The 16,942-nt window shown below is 34.5% G+C and overlaps 2 protein-coding genes across 3 annotated transcripts in view; both read left to right on the plus strand.

The window, feature by feature from the left end:
* eeig1a (estrogen-induced osteoclastogenesis regulator 1a) overlaps positions 1 to 3,014 on the plus strand; it is a 28,055-nt gene extending 25,041 nt beyond the window's left edge. Inside the window, exon 12 of the mRNA XM_081610902.1 lies at positions 122 to 3,014. Coding sequence (XP_081467028.1) covers positions 122 to 167 — 46 coding nt within the window. The 3' untranslated portion in view covers positions 168 to 3,014. The remainder of the gene's footprint in view (positions 1 to 121) is intronic.
* Positions 3,015 to 12,391: 9,377 nt separating this feature from the next.
* Positions 12,392 to 16,676, plus strand: cxcl13 (chemokine (C-X-C motif) ligand 13). 2 transcript variants are annotated; one of them, XM_081610903.1, is made up of 6 exons: positions 12,392 to 12,406; positions 13,591 to 13,773; positions 14,016 to 14,130; positions 14,914 to 14,994; positions 16,201 to 16,258; positions 16,410 to 16,676. In XM_081610903.1, exons 2-5 carry the CDS (start codon positions 13,710 to 13,712, stop codon positions 16,241 to 16,243), a joined length of 303 nt encoding a protein of 100 aa, XP_081467029.1. In that variant the 5' UTR covers positions 12,392 to 12,406; positions 13,591 to 13,709; the 3' UTR covers positions 16,244 to 16,258; positions 16,410 to 16,676. The 2 variants fall into 2 exon arrangements, with proteins under 2 accessions (XP_081467029.1, XP_008416001.1); XM_008417779.3 differs by lacking the exons at positions 12,392 to 12,406; positions 16,201 to 16,258 and having other exon boundaries at positions 13,598 to 13,773.
* Positions 16,677 to 16,942: the final 266 nt, after the last annotated feature.

Here is a 16,942-nt window from a genome sequence, read left to right on the forward strand (position 1 = left end):
CAGCTCCGAGGCTAGAGCCGTGCGGCTACAGCTCCGAGGCTAGAGCCGTGCGGTTAAAGCCGTGCGGCTAAAGCCGTGCGGCTAAAGCAGATTCTCATTCTGTTTCTGTTTTTGTCTTCAGGGTTTCTGCCGGCGGCTATGAGCCGGTGGTGATCGAGAGTCACTAACCGGCCGCCTGCTGTCTCACTGGTTTTACTGGAGCTTCAGCTGGTCTGACGCCATGAGAGGAAAGCCTACGTCCGTTTGCACTTTATGTCCAGTTCGTTGCAGCGTTGGCCTGCGCTCTGTTAAAGCTGTATCTTTGTGATGTTGAAGGGAATGCACAAAATGCTCCTCACTGTGTGTGAATATGTTGCAGGGATTTCCAATGAAGACGTTCAGAGGTTTCAGACATCATCCATTTTATCTGCAGCTTGTTGTTAAAACTGAAAGACTGTAAATACCAGAAAAGGTCAAGAGAGGAACAATCGACTGTTTAACAGAATAGGAAAAAAAACAGCCACCAAAACATTTTACATGTCGACAGGAAAACTTTCTCTAATTTTTTGTGTTTAATAAATCAGGAGTGCAGCTCTGTGACCCGATCAGGGAAAACATCAGAGGTCTGACAAAAGCTTGATCCGCAGATTTCAAACTGACAGTTCAGCGTTTTTCCAGCGTTTTCTCCTCGCTTCGGTCAGCAAACCTTGTTGCTTTTCTTGCTGCCGTAACGTTGCCTCTATGTTTCCTTCAGCGGAGTATCCGGGCCACCGTAGAAAAGAAAAACAGGAGTACATTTCTGCCACAAAACCCAGAGGTTTTTAGAATAAATTCAAAACTTTTCTAGAAAAAGCTCTAAAAGTAAAAAATTAGTGAGAAAAAAAACTAAGACATTTTTAGATTAATTTCCTTTTTTTTTTTTTTTAGAAAAAAAAGCTTGATATATTTTTTAAATTAAAATAGTTTTGTTTATTTGAGATTTATCTCAAATCTTCCTTTTTTTCCTAGAAAGTTTTTGAGTTTGATCTCAAAATTTCATTTATTTTGTAGCAAACATTAAGCTTTTCAAACTCAGAAGTTTTGAGATTAATCTGAAATTTTCTTTTAAAAAAAAGAAAAAAAAGAAAAGTGGACATTTCTTGGATTCATAAATTGAAAATTTTTTACTTTTGAAACCTGGAGATCTCAAAATTTGAGCTTTTTCTAGCAAATTTTTGACAGTTGAAACTCAGTTTTCAAATTTTTCTTTTAAGAAAACGCTTGGAAGCTTTTAGTTTTAAAAAGAAATTAAAATTTCTGAGATTAACCTCAAAATTTTTGCTATTTTCTAGCAAAAATTCAGCTTTTCAAACTGAAATTTTGAGATTAATCTCAGAGGTTTTCTGAACAAAACGTGAACATTTCTTGAACGTTTGCTAGAAAATAAATTGAAACTTTTGAGATCAATCTCATAAATTTTCTTTTAAAAAAATTAGAAAATGTTAGTTTTTTTTGGCAGAAAGTTTCTCCTTTTTACTCTCTACATTGGCTCTACTACTAATTACCTACTTGAATCAATGAGGAAAGGCTTGAATCACTACTCCTGATCTGAATCTTTACATTTATTTCCGCTTCTTTGTGTCCTCAAACGCTCGGCAGCGTCTTCGGTTTCTCCTAAATGTCAGTGACGTTCCTCTAAAATCCTCGCCGCTAATCTGTAATCCTGCTGGTTTGGGTTCCAGATTTACATCTGATCAGCAGCGTTTTACTGAAACAGAATCAAAAATACCTGGATTCAGTGCGAAAACTCCCACTTCCAACACTAAAAGTGAAACTAAAAGTTTAGGATAAACAGTGATGTTTTCCTCCCTGTCGATCAGGGGAATCTGTGCCTTCAAGTTTTCTCTCTAATGAGCCGAAAGCATCATGAGAGCAGCCGTAGGATTTGTGCTTACGATGGTGAGGAGAGAAATACTCAGCTTGTTTTTTTTGTTTTCCACTTGCTGCTTCGTTTCCGTGAAGAATTGCCCAGAAGAAATCGGTTCTGCTCGGCTGGACGGACCGCTTTTCTTTGGGGCCAGCTGAAGAGAAACGTCTCGCCTGGAGAAGTTTCTGTTCAGCTCTTTGCTGCCCCCTGGTGGGGCGACGGCGTGTTTACTGTGACGTTTACGTGGATTTACCGTGAACAAACGTGACTGAAACAGGAAAGACGGAGTGAATGTGTCACTGAAGGCTCCGAACAGAAAGGAAGTGATCGCTCTCGGGACCAGCTGGCTGGGTTCGGGTTGCTCGCCTCTTTTCCTGCAAATTATCTGAAAATGGTTACAAATGTTAACTTTTAGTTTGTTTTGAGGATTAAAACCCACTTTTTCTTATAGTTAAAAGCCCCTACAGTTTTCCTTAAAGCTCACACTCGTAACGGTTCAAAGTGAGAAAATGTTTGTTCAAATACTCGTAAAACAAAACGATGCCGCCATCTTTTCTAAAACGAAGGTTTGTCATGTTTTCTTCTCTTCTTCTGATCGTTAGAATTTAAAAATGACTCCTAAGTCATTTTTAAAGCTGTTAAATCTTCTATTCCAGAGAAAAGATGGGTTTTAATCCTTGTCATCTGACCCGTTCAGTTTCTTCCTCACTCCAGTGCAGCTCGTCTGTCCAGAGTCGCGTCGCAGCTGCATGCTAAGAATCGCACCGTTAGTTTTTCTCACGTTTTGGGGATGAACCACTGAAAGTTTAGTCTCTTTGGGTTTACATCACCGCCTCGTTTTATTTTCTTTCGAAGCATCTATTTAAATATTTTAGTTTGGTTTCTCTGGAGGTTGTTATAAGCTATGCACACACCTCGCCTCCCTGAGCTTTTGTTTTTCAGTTCAGTGATTCTAACAAAGGATTTTATTATATCTAATTTAGTTTGACTTAAATTTTATAGACAACACAGTTGGAACTGAACTTCCAGTTTCCATGTAGTTTTTTTTTTATTTTCCTTTTTATTTTTTTTTTCTCCAACATATATTTGCGCAGAAATGACATATAAACAATAAAAATGCTAATCTGAATTCATGTCTGATTGTTTTTCTTGGAATCTGACTGATTTGTTGTTTGCTGTAATATTTGAAAGGGATTTTTTTTAAATCACACGATTAACAAAATGAAAAAATAGTTTAGTTTTTTTATTTAAAAAATCTGCAGATGTGACTCGGAAACTATGGAAGAGGATTAGAGCCGCTGAAAATAAAAAAATTCTGACTTTTATTTCTCAGAATTTTGACTTTGGAGAAATAAAATCAGAGTAATGTGAAAAAATAAATTGTGAGCATAAAGTTAAAATTCTGAAGAAAAGTCGTAATTATTTTTTTCCAGTGCCCTAATCCTCCTCTAAGAAATTTCTAACAATAAAACTAAATAAAAACCTAATATTTTGTGTTCTAACCAACCACCAGCAGAGGGCGCTATACACAAGGTTAAGTTTTGTGTGAAATGGGTAAAAAATCCATCATAAATTTTAACATTTGATCTGTAGTCATGTTTTTGTTTAGAAAAAAGCTGAACATACACAGAATAATATGGTTGGTTGCCTTAAACTTTTATAAAGATGAAATAAATGTAGTTTATTATTAAGTTGATTAGATGCACTAATGATGTTGCTGTTTGAGGATTTTTTTAATGAAAATCCCTGTAACAAGGCGGCCGTTTTGCGGTTGGATTTTACGATGATGAAGATTTCAGGAGGCAGAGTCAGGTGGTAACAGCAGTGGGTTTATTCTCCTCACAGCATCAATACACAGACAATAATTATTATTTCACAGGTGAAAACTAAAGGCTTAAATAGTCTCAGCTGTGTTGGACTCAACCACTTCACAGTGGGATCTCCCTTAACAAATCTCCACCTATTTAAATAAAATACACTTTAATAAATATAAACATTTAAATTTACTTTTTATAAATATTTCATATTTTATCCTACACCAAATGAAACACCACAAAAACCCATAAACGATTATCTCCCCACACTTTTCAATGGCCTCTCCCAGAACCTATAAATGGTGTCTGGACCCCCGGGGTAGTATTTGCCCAAACACCCTGGAGAGGACACAGAAAAGACAGGTGAGTCACTCAATATCAGCACTCCACACTTTACGGATTATGCACACACATTTGTTCAGTTTTACCCACCAGTAGCTCATTGCTCTGAGTAACAATTATCCTCCCTCCACAGGCAACCAGCTCACTCTCCAATGACGAGCAGCTGTGCAGAGCCCAGAACAAAAGGCTACATGCTAATTGCTAAAAATACTCAATAAATACCATTAAAACTTCGTGTGCAAATTGCTATTTATGTGCAAATCTCTGCTTAAAGTGCAGTGCTAAATAAAGTGCTTGTTCATAAAGTGCATTTAAAGTGCTATACAGTGATTTAAGTAAAAGTAGACCCAGTAATGAAGCTCTCTTCATTACAATCCCCAATGGAGAAATGATCAAAAGCATCAAAACTAAGTACACTGCTCAAAAAAATAAAGGGAACACTTAAACAACACAATTTAACTCCAAGTAAATCAAACTTCTGTGAAATCAAACTGTCCACTTAGGAAGCAGCACGGATTGACAACGGTGACCCTCGTCGGGTCAATCAGTGTTGCTTCCTAAGTGGACAGTTTGATTTCACAGAAGTTTGATTTACTTGGAGTTATATTGTGTTAAGTGTTCCCTTTATTTTTTTGAGCAGTATATATATTGACGTATGTCATAGTAGTAGAGCTAAATAAGATGATAAAATGGTAACAATCTGAGTACAGCGTGCAGTTTTGTATTTGAAGCAAGATTAAAAGCAGACATAAAATATGCTAGTCTTTTTTTTTAAAGAAATTAAAAACAAAAAAATCCTAAAAACTAATTGTCATCTTAAAATACAAACTATGCATCTTTAAATACCCACACCTTTTTCAGTTCCAAATACATTGACCTAAATGCTGCTTTTATTGCTCCAGACTCACTAAATGTCTTTTATTTTCTCCAATAATCACCTGACAAATATTTATTTAATGGGGCAAACACGCCTGAATGTGTATTTACGTAAGAGTTCAGCAACAATTGCATCAATCTGCTTCCAGTTTAAGTTGCTTATGCATGAAAACAAACCATTTTAACTCCACTTCTGTTTAACGTTTGCAGATTCAGTCTCACTGTTCTGAGAACTTGAAGTGAAGAGGACTTCTATGAATACAAGAACTCTTTAAACTCCTGAATCTTTGTTTTTTCAGGCAGAGAAACTCGGCAGGTTGCAGATTTACCTGATTTAATGCGAGTTCAGGAAGATTTGAACTTTTTCATAAGGACTTCATGTGACAGACCAACACAGATTCATCGAATCGGAAGTTTGTGTTTCAGCAACACGCCAGTTCAAAGTGTTTTACATCAGACAGTAAAACCAGTTAATCCGTCACTAAAATCATCAATACTTATCAAATGTGTTGATCGATGGTCAGGTTATAACGGTAAGAAGTCTAGATTTTAAGAAACTGTGTTTCGGCTGTTTTGCAGTTTTCTGGACGTTTGTTCCAGATTTGTGATGCATAGAAGCTGAATGCAGCTTCTCTGTTTAGTTCTGGTTCTGGCGATGCAGAGCAGAACCAGAAGACCTGAGGTTGCTATGACAACAGATCTTTAATGTATGGTGGTGACACCAAAAGACGGAGCTGATAAATGCATGGATGAGTTTGTCTACATCTAGATGGGACATTAGTCCTTTAATCCTGGAGATGTTGTTCAGGTGACAGAAGGCCGACTTTGTAACCGTCTGTATGTGACTGAAGGTTCACACCCAGATTTTGGGCCTGATTTCTAGTTTCTAACTGTAATAACTGAATCTGGGCGCTAACACTATGTTTCTCTTTAGGTCCAAATGTAATATGCAAAGTTTCTGCTCAGCTGGAAATTTTGCAGCACATCCACATTTTATCTGTTCTAATTAACTATCCAGTGATTGGACGGGTTCAGAGGCACCTGGTGACATCGTCATGAAGAGCTGTGTATCATCTGCATAGCTATTATAGATAATCTTATTTCTTGCTGTAATAAAGATATTGAATTGGAGGAGTCCAAGGATTGAGCCTGGAGGAACCCCACATTTGATTCCATCCACGCCAACGAGACGCTAACATCAAATAATATTATCTCAGGGGAAAAGAAGACATTTTTATTAGTGAAAAAACAAAAAGAATGTTTAATTTATTCTTCAGGTTTATGTTTATGACATGAAATCCAAATTTAATACCTCGATGTTTGTGGTTGTGACAAAATCACAGGATATGAAGTATTTCTGCCAGGCACTGTTAGCGATTTCTCTCTCTGCGTCTCATCTGCTGATCAGAGCAGATCTTGTGGCTAACACCTTAAGGTGATGACAGCTTCAGATATTTTGACCTTAATGTTCAGAAAGTTTCTGTAACTTACAGTTAGGCTGAGCTTTGACAGATGTGTGACGTTTCGGGGAACCCGTCAAACTGCAGTGCAAACTTTCCTCCAGAATAAATTGCAAACGGAGGATTTGTTTCCATGTGGAAGCTGAAAAGCGGCAGTAACTGTAAAAGCACAGAAACTAAATTAAATCCATAGAGCAAGGAGGGAAAACCCATGACGGAATAAGGATTTTCCCACTTAAACGGGTGTTTCTCAGTGTATTTTAAGTTTTTATCTTTGGGTGTTGTGTTTTTGATTTCAAATATAGAAGAAATTGCATTTGAAAATAGCTAAAAATGAGAAAAATCTGCAATAAATTAAAGATATTTAATGGCTTTTAGTACACATGAAGGATCCTTATTTTAAAACCTTAATGTATTGAAAAAAAGATTTGCTTTGCCTCTGTATTTTAGCCCTCATTATTAAAAGAGAAAATCAGCTCATCTGTTTGCATTATTACACTGCAAAAGCAAAATCTTACCAACTGTTTTTGGTCTAGTTTCTACTGCAAATATCTTATTACACTTAAAATAAGACAAAGCTAGCTAATAGCTGGTTTTAGCTACATGTAGTTTTAGCTACATGTAAGAGCTTGTTTAAAGTCAATAATTTCTTTCAATATTGATTTTTTTTAAAAGTACTAGCTCTACTGGCAGATTATTTCACCTCTAACATGGAAAAATAACTTAGAACAAGACAGCGACGAGTGGTTTCTGGATGAAAAATCAACAAAATCATTTGTCTTGTCCATCGGCTGGTGCTCTGGTTGGGTTGCTAGGTGACGAGTGGAATTCCACTGGGGTTGCTAGGTAACGCCGCAGTGCCTTCTGATTTGTGACATTACATTCCGGAGGTTTTAGAAACAGCAAAATACGTTAAATTATTGCTAAAAACTGACAGAAAGGGTATGCTTTTAATGCTTGGGGTGTTTTTAAAAGCAGTTGAGACAAAAATGGAAGAATAAAAATGTTCAAAATGGGAATTTTGCATTTTATGCCCCATTTAAAGTTTCTTAAAATATTTTTTTGTCAAAAAAGTCACATTTTGTTGATTAAATGATTGATTTGAAAAACCAATGAAAAGATTAAAACATCCAAGGTGGTAAACAGTTTGCATACACTGCAAAAACAAAATATTACCAAGCATTTTTTTCTTGTTTCTGGTGCAAATATCTTAGTACACCTGAAATAAGACAAAACTAACTTAGAAGTAACTTTACAGAAAGAAGTGGGCGCTTTTTGTAAGTAAATAATTCCTTAATATTGATGACAAAGTACTTGTCCCACTTGCAGGTTGTTTAATTTATAACACGTTTTCCCATGCAATAAGTAAAATAGTCTTAATGAAACTAGTACTTTTAAAATCAATTGACTTTTTTCTTTAAAGAAAAAAGATATTATCTTGCTGAAAAGTTACTTGTAGGTTAATTTTGTCTTATTTCAAGTTTACTAAGACGTTTGTATTAGAAATTAGACCAAAACTATTCTGTAAGATTCTGTTTTTGTAGTGCATTCATGGTAAGATAAACCTATTTCTATAAAACATTTCAGCAATAAGGCATAAAGCAGCAATCAAGCAAAAAACATTGCATCATAGTGATATGACGACAGTTTAAGCAAATGTGTTAAAATCAATGTTTAGTCGCATTTGTGCAGAATGTAATGCAGATACAGTAAAACACTCGGCAGTGAAAGTGAACCTAACGCCTAAATCTGCAAATCTCCACTTGCTGCAACTGAAACCCGTAAAAACGCTTCATCTGAGTCTATAAAGGATGGATCGGTGGCGCTCGGCAGGTCTCAGATTCGCTGAGATAAGCAGACCTGCTTAGTGTAAACTTAGCTTGCAAACTTTATCTGATGCTGAAAGTCGGGAAACTGAAATTCAGAAGTTGGCGAGCAGACGGCTTTCACTCGCTAAAAGTGGCAGAGGCAAACTGCAGAGTTGGCTCGTTTGGCAGAAGCTGCCCTGCATGTGAGGAAGTGTTTGGACTCACTCTACAGGAAACAGAAGAAAGTTAAAAGTTTCTTATGCTGAAGCGCAAGAGAAACGAAACAAAGTGGATTCTTTGTATTTGACATTAAACCACAGAGAAGGTTTCAGACAGGCCTGCTTATGTTGGTTTGGTTTCCATTCTGAGCAAAGTAGGAAGGATTGCACCACTGAAAACGGTTTTAAAATCTAATCTTTAATAATGAAAAAGTTTTTTGTTCTAATGGCACTAATATGTCTAAGTCTGCAGCTGTTCTTTGAAACTGTAAGATTTGTTTTGGCTATTTATTCTCCTCAGGTTTTAAACTAAAATACATCAGCCACCCATTCCTCCTGATCCCTGTTTGGAGCAGAATCACTTCCTACACTGCAAAAAACACAAGCTAGGAAGATGTAGTGCAAAAATTCTTAGTACACTTAAAATAAGAGAAAACAAACTTAAAAGTAAATTTTCAGCAACATAAGAGCCTGTGTTAGGTCAATATTTCCCTAATATTTATGAAAAAGTTCTAGCTCAATTGGCAGATTATCTGACTTATATTCATCCAGTTTTAAGTGAAAAAAATCTGCCAATGTAAGTATTACTGTCCATCAATAATCAATAATTATTGACTGAAAACAAACTTATCATGCTGAAAAGTTGAATTTAACTTAGTCTTATTTCAAGCGTACTAAGATATTTACTGTAGAACCTGGAACAAAAATACTTGGTAGGATTTTGTGTTTTTGCAGTGCTGGTAAATTTCCCCACTGGGACAATAAGGAATAGTTTCTATTCTGATATCCTTTATAGAAATGATAACTGCTTATCATTATCATGATTTTAAAAGTCAATGTGCTGTTGATACAAACACACTTTACAAGTGAGGGACAAATAAAGGACCATTTTGTTCTAAAATGTATTATATTTCAAAACAAACATCAGTCTGGAGAATACAAAACATGTTTGTTTTTCAGTGTAAACAAGAATCTGTCTTTCTGCTGATTATTTTTTGTTGATAAACTACAGCAACAGAGTAGTTTGCTGGTTGCTAAACCCTATAAGGTTCATGTAATTTAACCCAGAAGGATAAAACACACTGCATGTGGGATAGAAAAATCTGATCTAAATTCTGATGGATGGTTTAAGATGATTAAAATGTTTCATGTTTTGTTTCACCAGAAACCTTAAATTTTCCTGTTTCTTCCTGCTTGAAAAATACCCCTTTTCTGGTTTAACACCACGTTGACATGAAGCGGTTTCACTGCGCTCTTGCATCTTGAGCATATGCCAAAGTGTCTAAGTCAGCAATTGTTTCAAAATTAACATTATTAGTATCGGATGAGTCAGCTTCAGTTATACAGAAGAAAAAAACACTTTCCTCCTTTCCTGTTTGCACTAATTTTCCTTTGTATTATTAGATTTCTTTGATGAGATTACCAGTATTTCCTTTTCTCGCCACATTGACGCACTGCATCAGGTTGTGCCACATCGCTTTTTGTCAAATTTCACACATTTTTTGCTTAAATTTTTTTTTCTGGTTTCTTTAAAGTAAAGTGTGAAGTCACTTACATGCAGAAGCATTTAGGTGTGAATGACTCAGTAAAAAAAAACTGTGTTATTACTGGCACCCATGAAATTGCAAATCTCTTCTGGAATGATTTTACTTTCAGCATTTAGTCATCAGAGAAAAAACATTTACAGCGTAGGTGAAGCTAAACAAGTTTCGGATACTTTGGTTTTTGATGCATTTAGTCCTTCAACGCGTCTTAATGTTGGCAAAAATGTCACATTTATAGTTTCTAAATTGTGCGAAAAAGGTCAGAACTGAACTCTTTCCTCAGAATTGCCTCTAAAATGTGCTTGAAACCTTTTTTCTATTTTTGAGATGAAGGGTGTCCCAACTTCTTGTCACGTGGGCCGAAATTGTCGAGTCAAAATACTCACAGCCCAGGAAAAACCATAAGTAAATACTAAAATCAACCAAATAAAGTTGTCCAAGTTTTTTGTTTTTTGTAAAAAATAAAGTTGTTTTTTATCTTTTGAATGAATACAAACACATTTGCTTCTCGTTTTCAAAATCTTTTTGGATTGAATGAACAAATTTATTCTCAGTTATAAGATCAGACTTTAAGTCAGTTTCTTTTGCTACATTTAGTTGAATTTAATAGATTCAACAAAAGCTGATTTAGGTGCTACTACATGGTTGTAAAAGCTTATTATAAAAAGATATTTTGGCGTTACGAACCCCAGCATATGGAGGTAATATTGCCTACTCAACACTGCCTCTAGTGGTCAGGACCACTTCCGTTTAGTGGTTTGAGTTTGCTACATTTCATACTAGCTGCTGTTTTTGTTGGAAGGTAACGGTTGGGCTAACTGAGCTTCACAAACGTTAAACCTGACGAGAACGCCCGAATTCAGGGATTTGGAGGATTGACCTAAAATTTTTGGTCGTCTTGGGTGCGTTCACACTGCAACCTGAAGTGACCCAATTCCGATTTTTTGGCAATTCCGATTTTTTTGCCGGGGCAGTTCACACTGCAGGTAAATGTGACCTGTATGCGTTCCGTGGCATGTTTTTAATGACTTATTAAAAGCACACATGAAACACTTTCATGTGTGTTTTTAATTTATTTTCTTATTTTGTGGAATACCAGGACTGTGAAATTGTGTTTTTTAAACATTAGTGGAATATTGATATCCTTATTAAGCTTGGTCTGCTCTGTCTCTCCATAATCCAGAGAAATTTTATGTCATAACTTTGGTAATTATTGGTGCATAACCATCAGAGCTCATTTTTAGTTAAGAATATCTTGTTTTCCTGTGTGGGAAGTCAACCATTATTCAACAGGGGGATTACTTTCACTCTTAATTATCTATTTACCAGAAAAGGAAGTGGCTGGGACCCAAAAGGCAAATACAGAAGTCTGATTCCTGGTACGATGTAGTAACATCTGAGAAGTATTTCCTGTTACTGATTCCTGATTCTAACTGCATCCAGCCCAGGTTCAACCCAAACTGGTGTAATTTTACTATTTTGGTGATACACCAAATTTAAATCGCTTCTGCTGTATGTGCAGTTTACTGACCTGTATTTTGCTTATTTTCTGAATGAAGAAACCATCTGTCCAAATCTTGAACTCCAGATTAGTTTGGTGAAAATGTGCATAAGTTTGAAAACTATTTTGTCAATTAGCTTGTTTTGCAATATATGGTAGAGTATACATAAGATCATAGAAATTAAGTAGAAAAACTCTTCTCTTGTAGTTTAATTGCTCAGTTTTACTCATGATAATGTAAACTTGGTTATTATTTATCCTTTTTTCATAAACTGGGTCCTCACTGCAGCTGTTTTTCTAATGGCCAAGTTGTAACAAATGGGGCTCAAGGAAGGAAACTCAGTGAACCTTTGACAGGATCTTGGGTGGTCAAGCTTCACTGATCCACACAGAGATTAAAGACTAACACTTCTCCAAAATCTAGACGTTTTGTAGTTTAAGCTGCTGAAAAAGATTCATTCTGTTTAGAAAACAGACTTTGTGGTCTAACTATTTTTCCTCCTTGGCCTTTAACCCATTGTGAGACATAAACTACTGTTTTTTTATATAATCTAAAATGTGTTTTGTGCATCTTATTTTAGATATTGCCATTTGTCATCATTTAAGACTGTTCATAAAATTGTTACCCTATATTTAGTTATGCTTGTTGTGTTATGTTTTATAATGTTACTTGATGTTGCTTTAGGTAACGTTATCTAATGTTACGTTATGTCATTTTTTAAACCTTGGTTATCTACACGATGCTGTGCTATGCTACGTTGTGTTACATTATGTAATTTTCTGTTACCTAATGTTACTAATGTCACGCTATGGTACGCCATGGTATCGTAGCATACTTAGCGTTATGCTACGCTAAGTACTGCTACTTTATGTCTCGCTACATGACGTTGTGGTGTGCTACATTATGTTTGCTAACGCTTGTTGAGAGTTGTGTTACGTAAAGTCAAGTGACGCCATGGTACGTGACGTTACATGTATTGTTACGCTACGTTAATGTTTCGCTATGTAATGTTATGCAACGTCATCTCACGCTACGTAATAGTACGCTGCGTAATCTCACGCTATGTAATTTTATGCTATGTAATGTTATGCTATATAAAGTTACGCTACGTAATGTTACCTTGTCTAGTTATACGACGCTGTTATGTTACATTATATTTAATAATGTAATGTTTTGTTACATGACGTTATCTTATTTAATATTACGTTATTTATAAGTTGCCTAATGTTACATTAGGTTACTTTACGCTACGCTACGTTACGTGACGCTTCGTTACATGGCACAAGATTACGAATTATTTAACCCAGCCATACTTAATGTTCATTTGAAATAGAAATAATATAAAAACAAGAGGAACTTAACTTATCTAATAATATTTTTTATTAGTCAAACTAAAATCTATTTACTAATTATTCAAATTTAAAGAATAACAATTTTCACACTAATTGGGGACAGAATGTGAGACTTTAGAAGGGATCAAATAAATAATGTCTGATTTATGGATAAATATAACCAATGTTGTAAAACATTATCTTTATAAAACGTCTCTTAATACAACCTTTTTGTGGTAATGCCTTTGTAGTTTTTTTCACTTTATGTGAAATGTTGCATTTTTTTAGTATAAAAATACACAGTTCTTCCTAACTTTGAAACCCATTCAATAAATTACAGTATTATTGAAAAGTCCATTTATTTCAAGGACTTTGTCATATTATATAGATTAAATACACACTGAGAAAAAGTATTTATGTTAATTATGATGATTTTCCACTTAGAATATTTAAAAGTAGTTGAAAGTAATACCTGCTTAAAGGTTGTCAATTTTCAAAAAGTACATTTAATCTGACAAATTAGCCCCATATGAACGCATATTCTAATTTATAGAATATGACTGAATATAAAAACTGCATGTTTTCTAATCTGTTACCAGTTCTCTTCTTTTAAAGTTTCTATATTTATTTATATGTGGACAGCAGAAAATTAATTCCAGCAGATTATTTGTAAAAATATCTGCTGTGGTAATCATGAAAATACTCCGAATGACGCCCAACTTCAGTTAAGTCAGCAAAAACCCCAGAAAACCTCCAGATGCAACAAGTTCGTTCAACATTTGATTTCTTTTTTTTTTTTTCAATGTTCAGACGGGAAGAAGGCGTCCTTACTTCCTTATTTGCAGCTTTAAAAAGCCAGACTCGACTTCATTCATTCACACATCGTCCCCACATCCTGACCAGGGCTGAAAGCTAAAAAAACTCTGAAGATGAACAAAGCTGTGATCCTCCTGGTTGCTCTGACTCTCTGCTGCTGCATCCCTGAGCTGCATGGTGAGCAAATCCTCTCTGACTTTTATTTATTCAGATATTTAAGGTTTATTCTGTACTTTCTGTTGTGCTCCTGCTTCTTTTGGCATTAGAAAACATGTAAATACAGAGCAGACTTCACTGAACTCCAAAGTGGAGAGGAAACATCTCATAAAAATCACATTTTTACATTTTTAATCTGTCAGCTTTAAGAAGAAACAGATGCACTTAAAAATGAACATTTAAAAATGTGAATTTTTCTGCAGCTTCCAAGTTGGGATGCCGCTGCATAAAAACGACCTCTCAACGTGTCGCTCTAAGAACCGTGGCCAAGGTGGAAGTGACGCCTCCATCAGGACGGTGCCGCCGTTCAGAAAGAGTGTGAGTAACCTCAGCTGGAGATGTTTCCATCTGCAGCTTCAACAAAGGACCAATACGACGACGTTTCACTGTCATTTCACACAGAAACAAGAAAAATCTCAGACATTTTTAGAATAACCTCAGAAATCTTCTGGAAAAAGCTTTTAAAAGTAAAAAAACCAACAAAAGAACCCAACTAATTTTGACATTTATCTCATAAATTTTCTAGAAAAATACTTGACTTTTCAAACAGAAAATTTATTAAAAGTTGAAAATGTTTTGACTTCCAATTTATCCTAGAATTTTTATAAAATGTTTTTGAAAAAGATGTTCACAAAAAAGTTCTAGACATTTTTCAAGAAAAACAGAACACAATTCTGAGATTAACAGAGAGATTAATCTCAGGAATTTTCTAGAAAAAAAGGTCAGTTTTAAGAGTCAAAAATTTTCAACAAAAGAAACCCCGAATTTTTCTCTTTTTTCCCATAAAATTTCTGAGATTCATTTAAAAATTTCTATTTTTTTAAATAAAATTTTATACCTTATAAACAGAAATTTCAAAGTTCTTTTTTTGTAGAAAATTTTTGAGATTTTTCCAGAAAATTTTAAAAAGTTTCATATTTTTGACTTTTCAAAATTACAAATGTCCAAGTTGTTTATAGAATTTTTTTTAGGTTAAAATAAAAATTTCTGAGCTTTTTGGCAAAATGTCCTTTTCTTTCTGTCAATCGGTGATTTATTGTCACTTGCAGAGTTCAGTTTGTGTTTTCAAAGTCGTTTTGTTTTTTCTTTCTTTCTCTGCAGCGTCATCAGGAAAAACGGCTCCAAGGTTTGCATCAGTTCAGACGCCAATTGGTTCCCAGAGTTTCTCAGCAAACTTAACCAGTAAGAACTTTTTATTTTTGTTTTATTCTTCTGCAGCAAACCTGAACACGGAAATGTTTGTAAGTCCAGCGGTGGTTGTCATGGAGATATGCAGTTTAGGTGTTAGTGTAGATATTTCAAAGCTTCATTAAACCATCAGACATAAACTGAGAGCCCAAATGGCATTTTCTGAGTTTAAAGGAGCTCAATCTGTGGATTTTAAGGAAGTTATGGATGGATGGATCACAACTGGTCTGGGTCCAGATGGTTAGAATCATACGATGGCATTGTAGATAGAAGAAAACAAGTACATTTCCACAAAAAATTCAAAAAATTGAGATTACTCTCTAAAATTTCCTGGAAAAACATGGAAATATGTAAATTTGAAAAGTTAAAAATTTGCTAGACATAAGTAAGAAATTTTATGAATGTTCTGAAAAAAAAGTCTATAAGAAGCAAGAAAAAATTCAAAAAGTTTAAAATCTTCAATTTTTGAAGTTCAGAAAATTTCCAGAAATTGAAATTTCTCAAATTCCAAATTTTTTTTCTCTCAAAATTTCTTCAAAGTATTTTTTCCATCAAATTTTGACTTTTCGAATTCAGATATTTTCTTATTTTTTGAAGAGTACTGAGATTAACCTCAAAATTCTGGAGTGTTTTTGAGCAAAATATTGTAGGTTTAATCTCAGAAAGATTTTTTTTCACTCAAACTGAGGTGTTTGATTAATTTTTAAAATTTTCAAATGTAGACAATTAAATGTTTTTCATGAAAAGTTTGAGATTAATAAAAAAAATCTCAGAATTAGTTCATGTTTATTTTTCTAGAAAAATTCTGAAATTAATCCTAAAAATTCTTTTTTATTCTTTTTATTTTTTATTTAGCAAATTTACTCATTTTTTTCTGTCTTGTTGCCCCTAATATACTGCGAGGAAAAAAAGAACCAAATATTTCACCTAAATCCAGATTGTGACCATGGATAGCCATAGATACTGACACCATTCATAAAGCCATGATCATCTTTTAATAGGTTTATTTTGATTATCTTTACAGATGTTTTGCTCCCTGTTATCTATAAATACATTTTTAGTGGTTTTAAGAGGATTAATGTGATAAAAAGCCTGACTGCTTGTTGTAAATGATGCAGGATCCAAGTTTTGAAACAAATCAAAGTACTTTTTGCCCCTTTGACATGACATGTATTCACTGGTATGTTGTTGTGTTCCAAGGCTGGGCAGAGGCTGCAGACGCTGCTTCTTGCATTCAACATAAATTATTACAATAATGGTAATAATACAAATTTGTCTTTTGCTATGGAGACATTTTCCATTCATCCATTTGTTGTGTTTACCGTTTTATTGTTGCAGAGTAGTGTTGTTTCCTATTAAGTCTCTGATCTGAACACAACTCTAATCTGTTTCTGTGTTTTTAATTTCAGGGATTACGAAAACATCAATTCATCCACTGTTTCTCCAACAACCTTCTGATGATCAACCTGAACAGGAAGTGCTTCATCTGACAAAAACTGAACATAGTTTTAAAAAGCTGAGCCAACGTCAAGTGTAAAAGCCCGTTTTATTTTTAAAGACTTTGTTTTTATTAAATGCTATTTTATACAGATTTTTTAATTCAGTTTTAATGTTATCTTCAACTCCATGATTTTTAAATTTTTTTAATGAAAGGAATAAAGAGCAAAACTAAATGACTCCATAGTGTCTGATATTTTATTGTCTTGACTTTGAGAGGTGGTGTAATTGTTTGTCTTCAGTTTTTATACATAAAGCAGATAAATCCTCATGGAAAAAGCAGCTTGATGACTGAAGGAATTGCCAAAAGTCAGAGAAGCAGCTTTATAATCAGTTTTATTCACTAAGCTTGTGCACAAAAAAAGAATCAAACATTTATATTAATATATAAAAATAAACCCAGAGAAAGGAAGTCCTAAAACACATTAATCTAACAAAATCCCTG

Source organism: Poecilia reticulata, chromosome 9 (genome assembly GCF_904066995.2).
Source record: "Poecilia reticulata chromosome 9, P_reticulata-male-v2, whole genome shotgun sequence".
Lineage (NCBI taxonomy): Eukaryota > Metazoa > Chordata > Actinopteri > Cyprinodontiformes > Poeciliidae > Poecilia > Poecilia reticulata.

Bases quoted from the DNA above. Each gene is read 5' to 3' on its own strand.
- cxcl13 (XM_008417779.3), top strand. From the start codon at position 13,710: ATGAACAAAGCTGTGATCCTCCTGGTTGCTCTGACTCTCTGCTGCTGC. The intron at 13,774-14,015 runs GTGAGCAAATCC...ATTTTTCTGCAG, and splicing joins CTGCATCCCTGAGCTGCATG to CTTCCAAGTTGGGATGCCGC. The intron at 14,995-16,409 runs GTAAGAACTTTT...TTTTAATTTCAG, and splicing joins TTTCTCAGCAAACTTAACCA to GGATTACGAAAACATCAATT.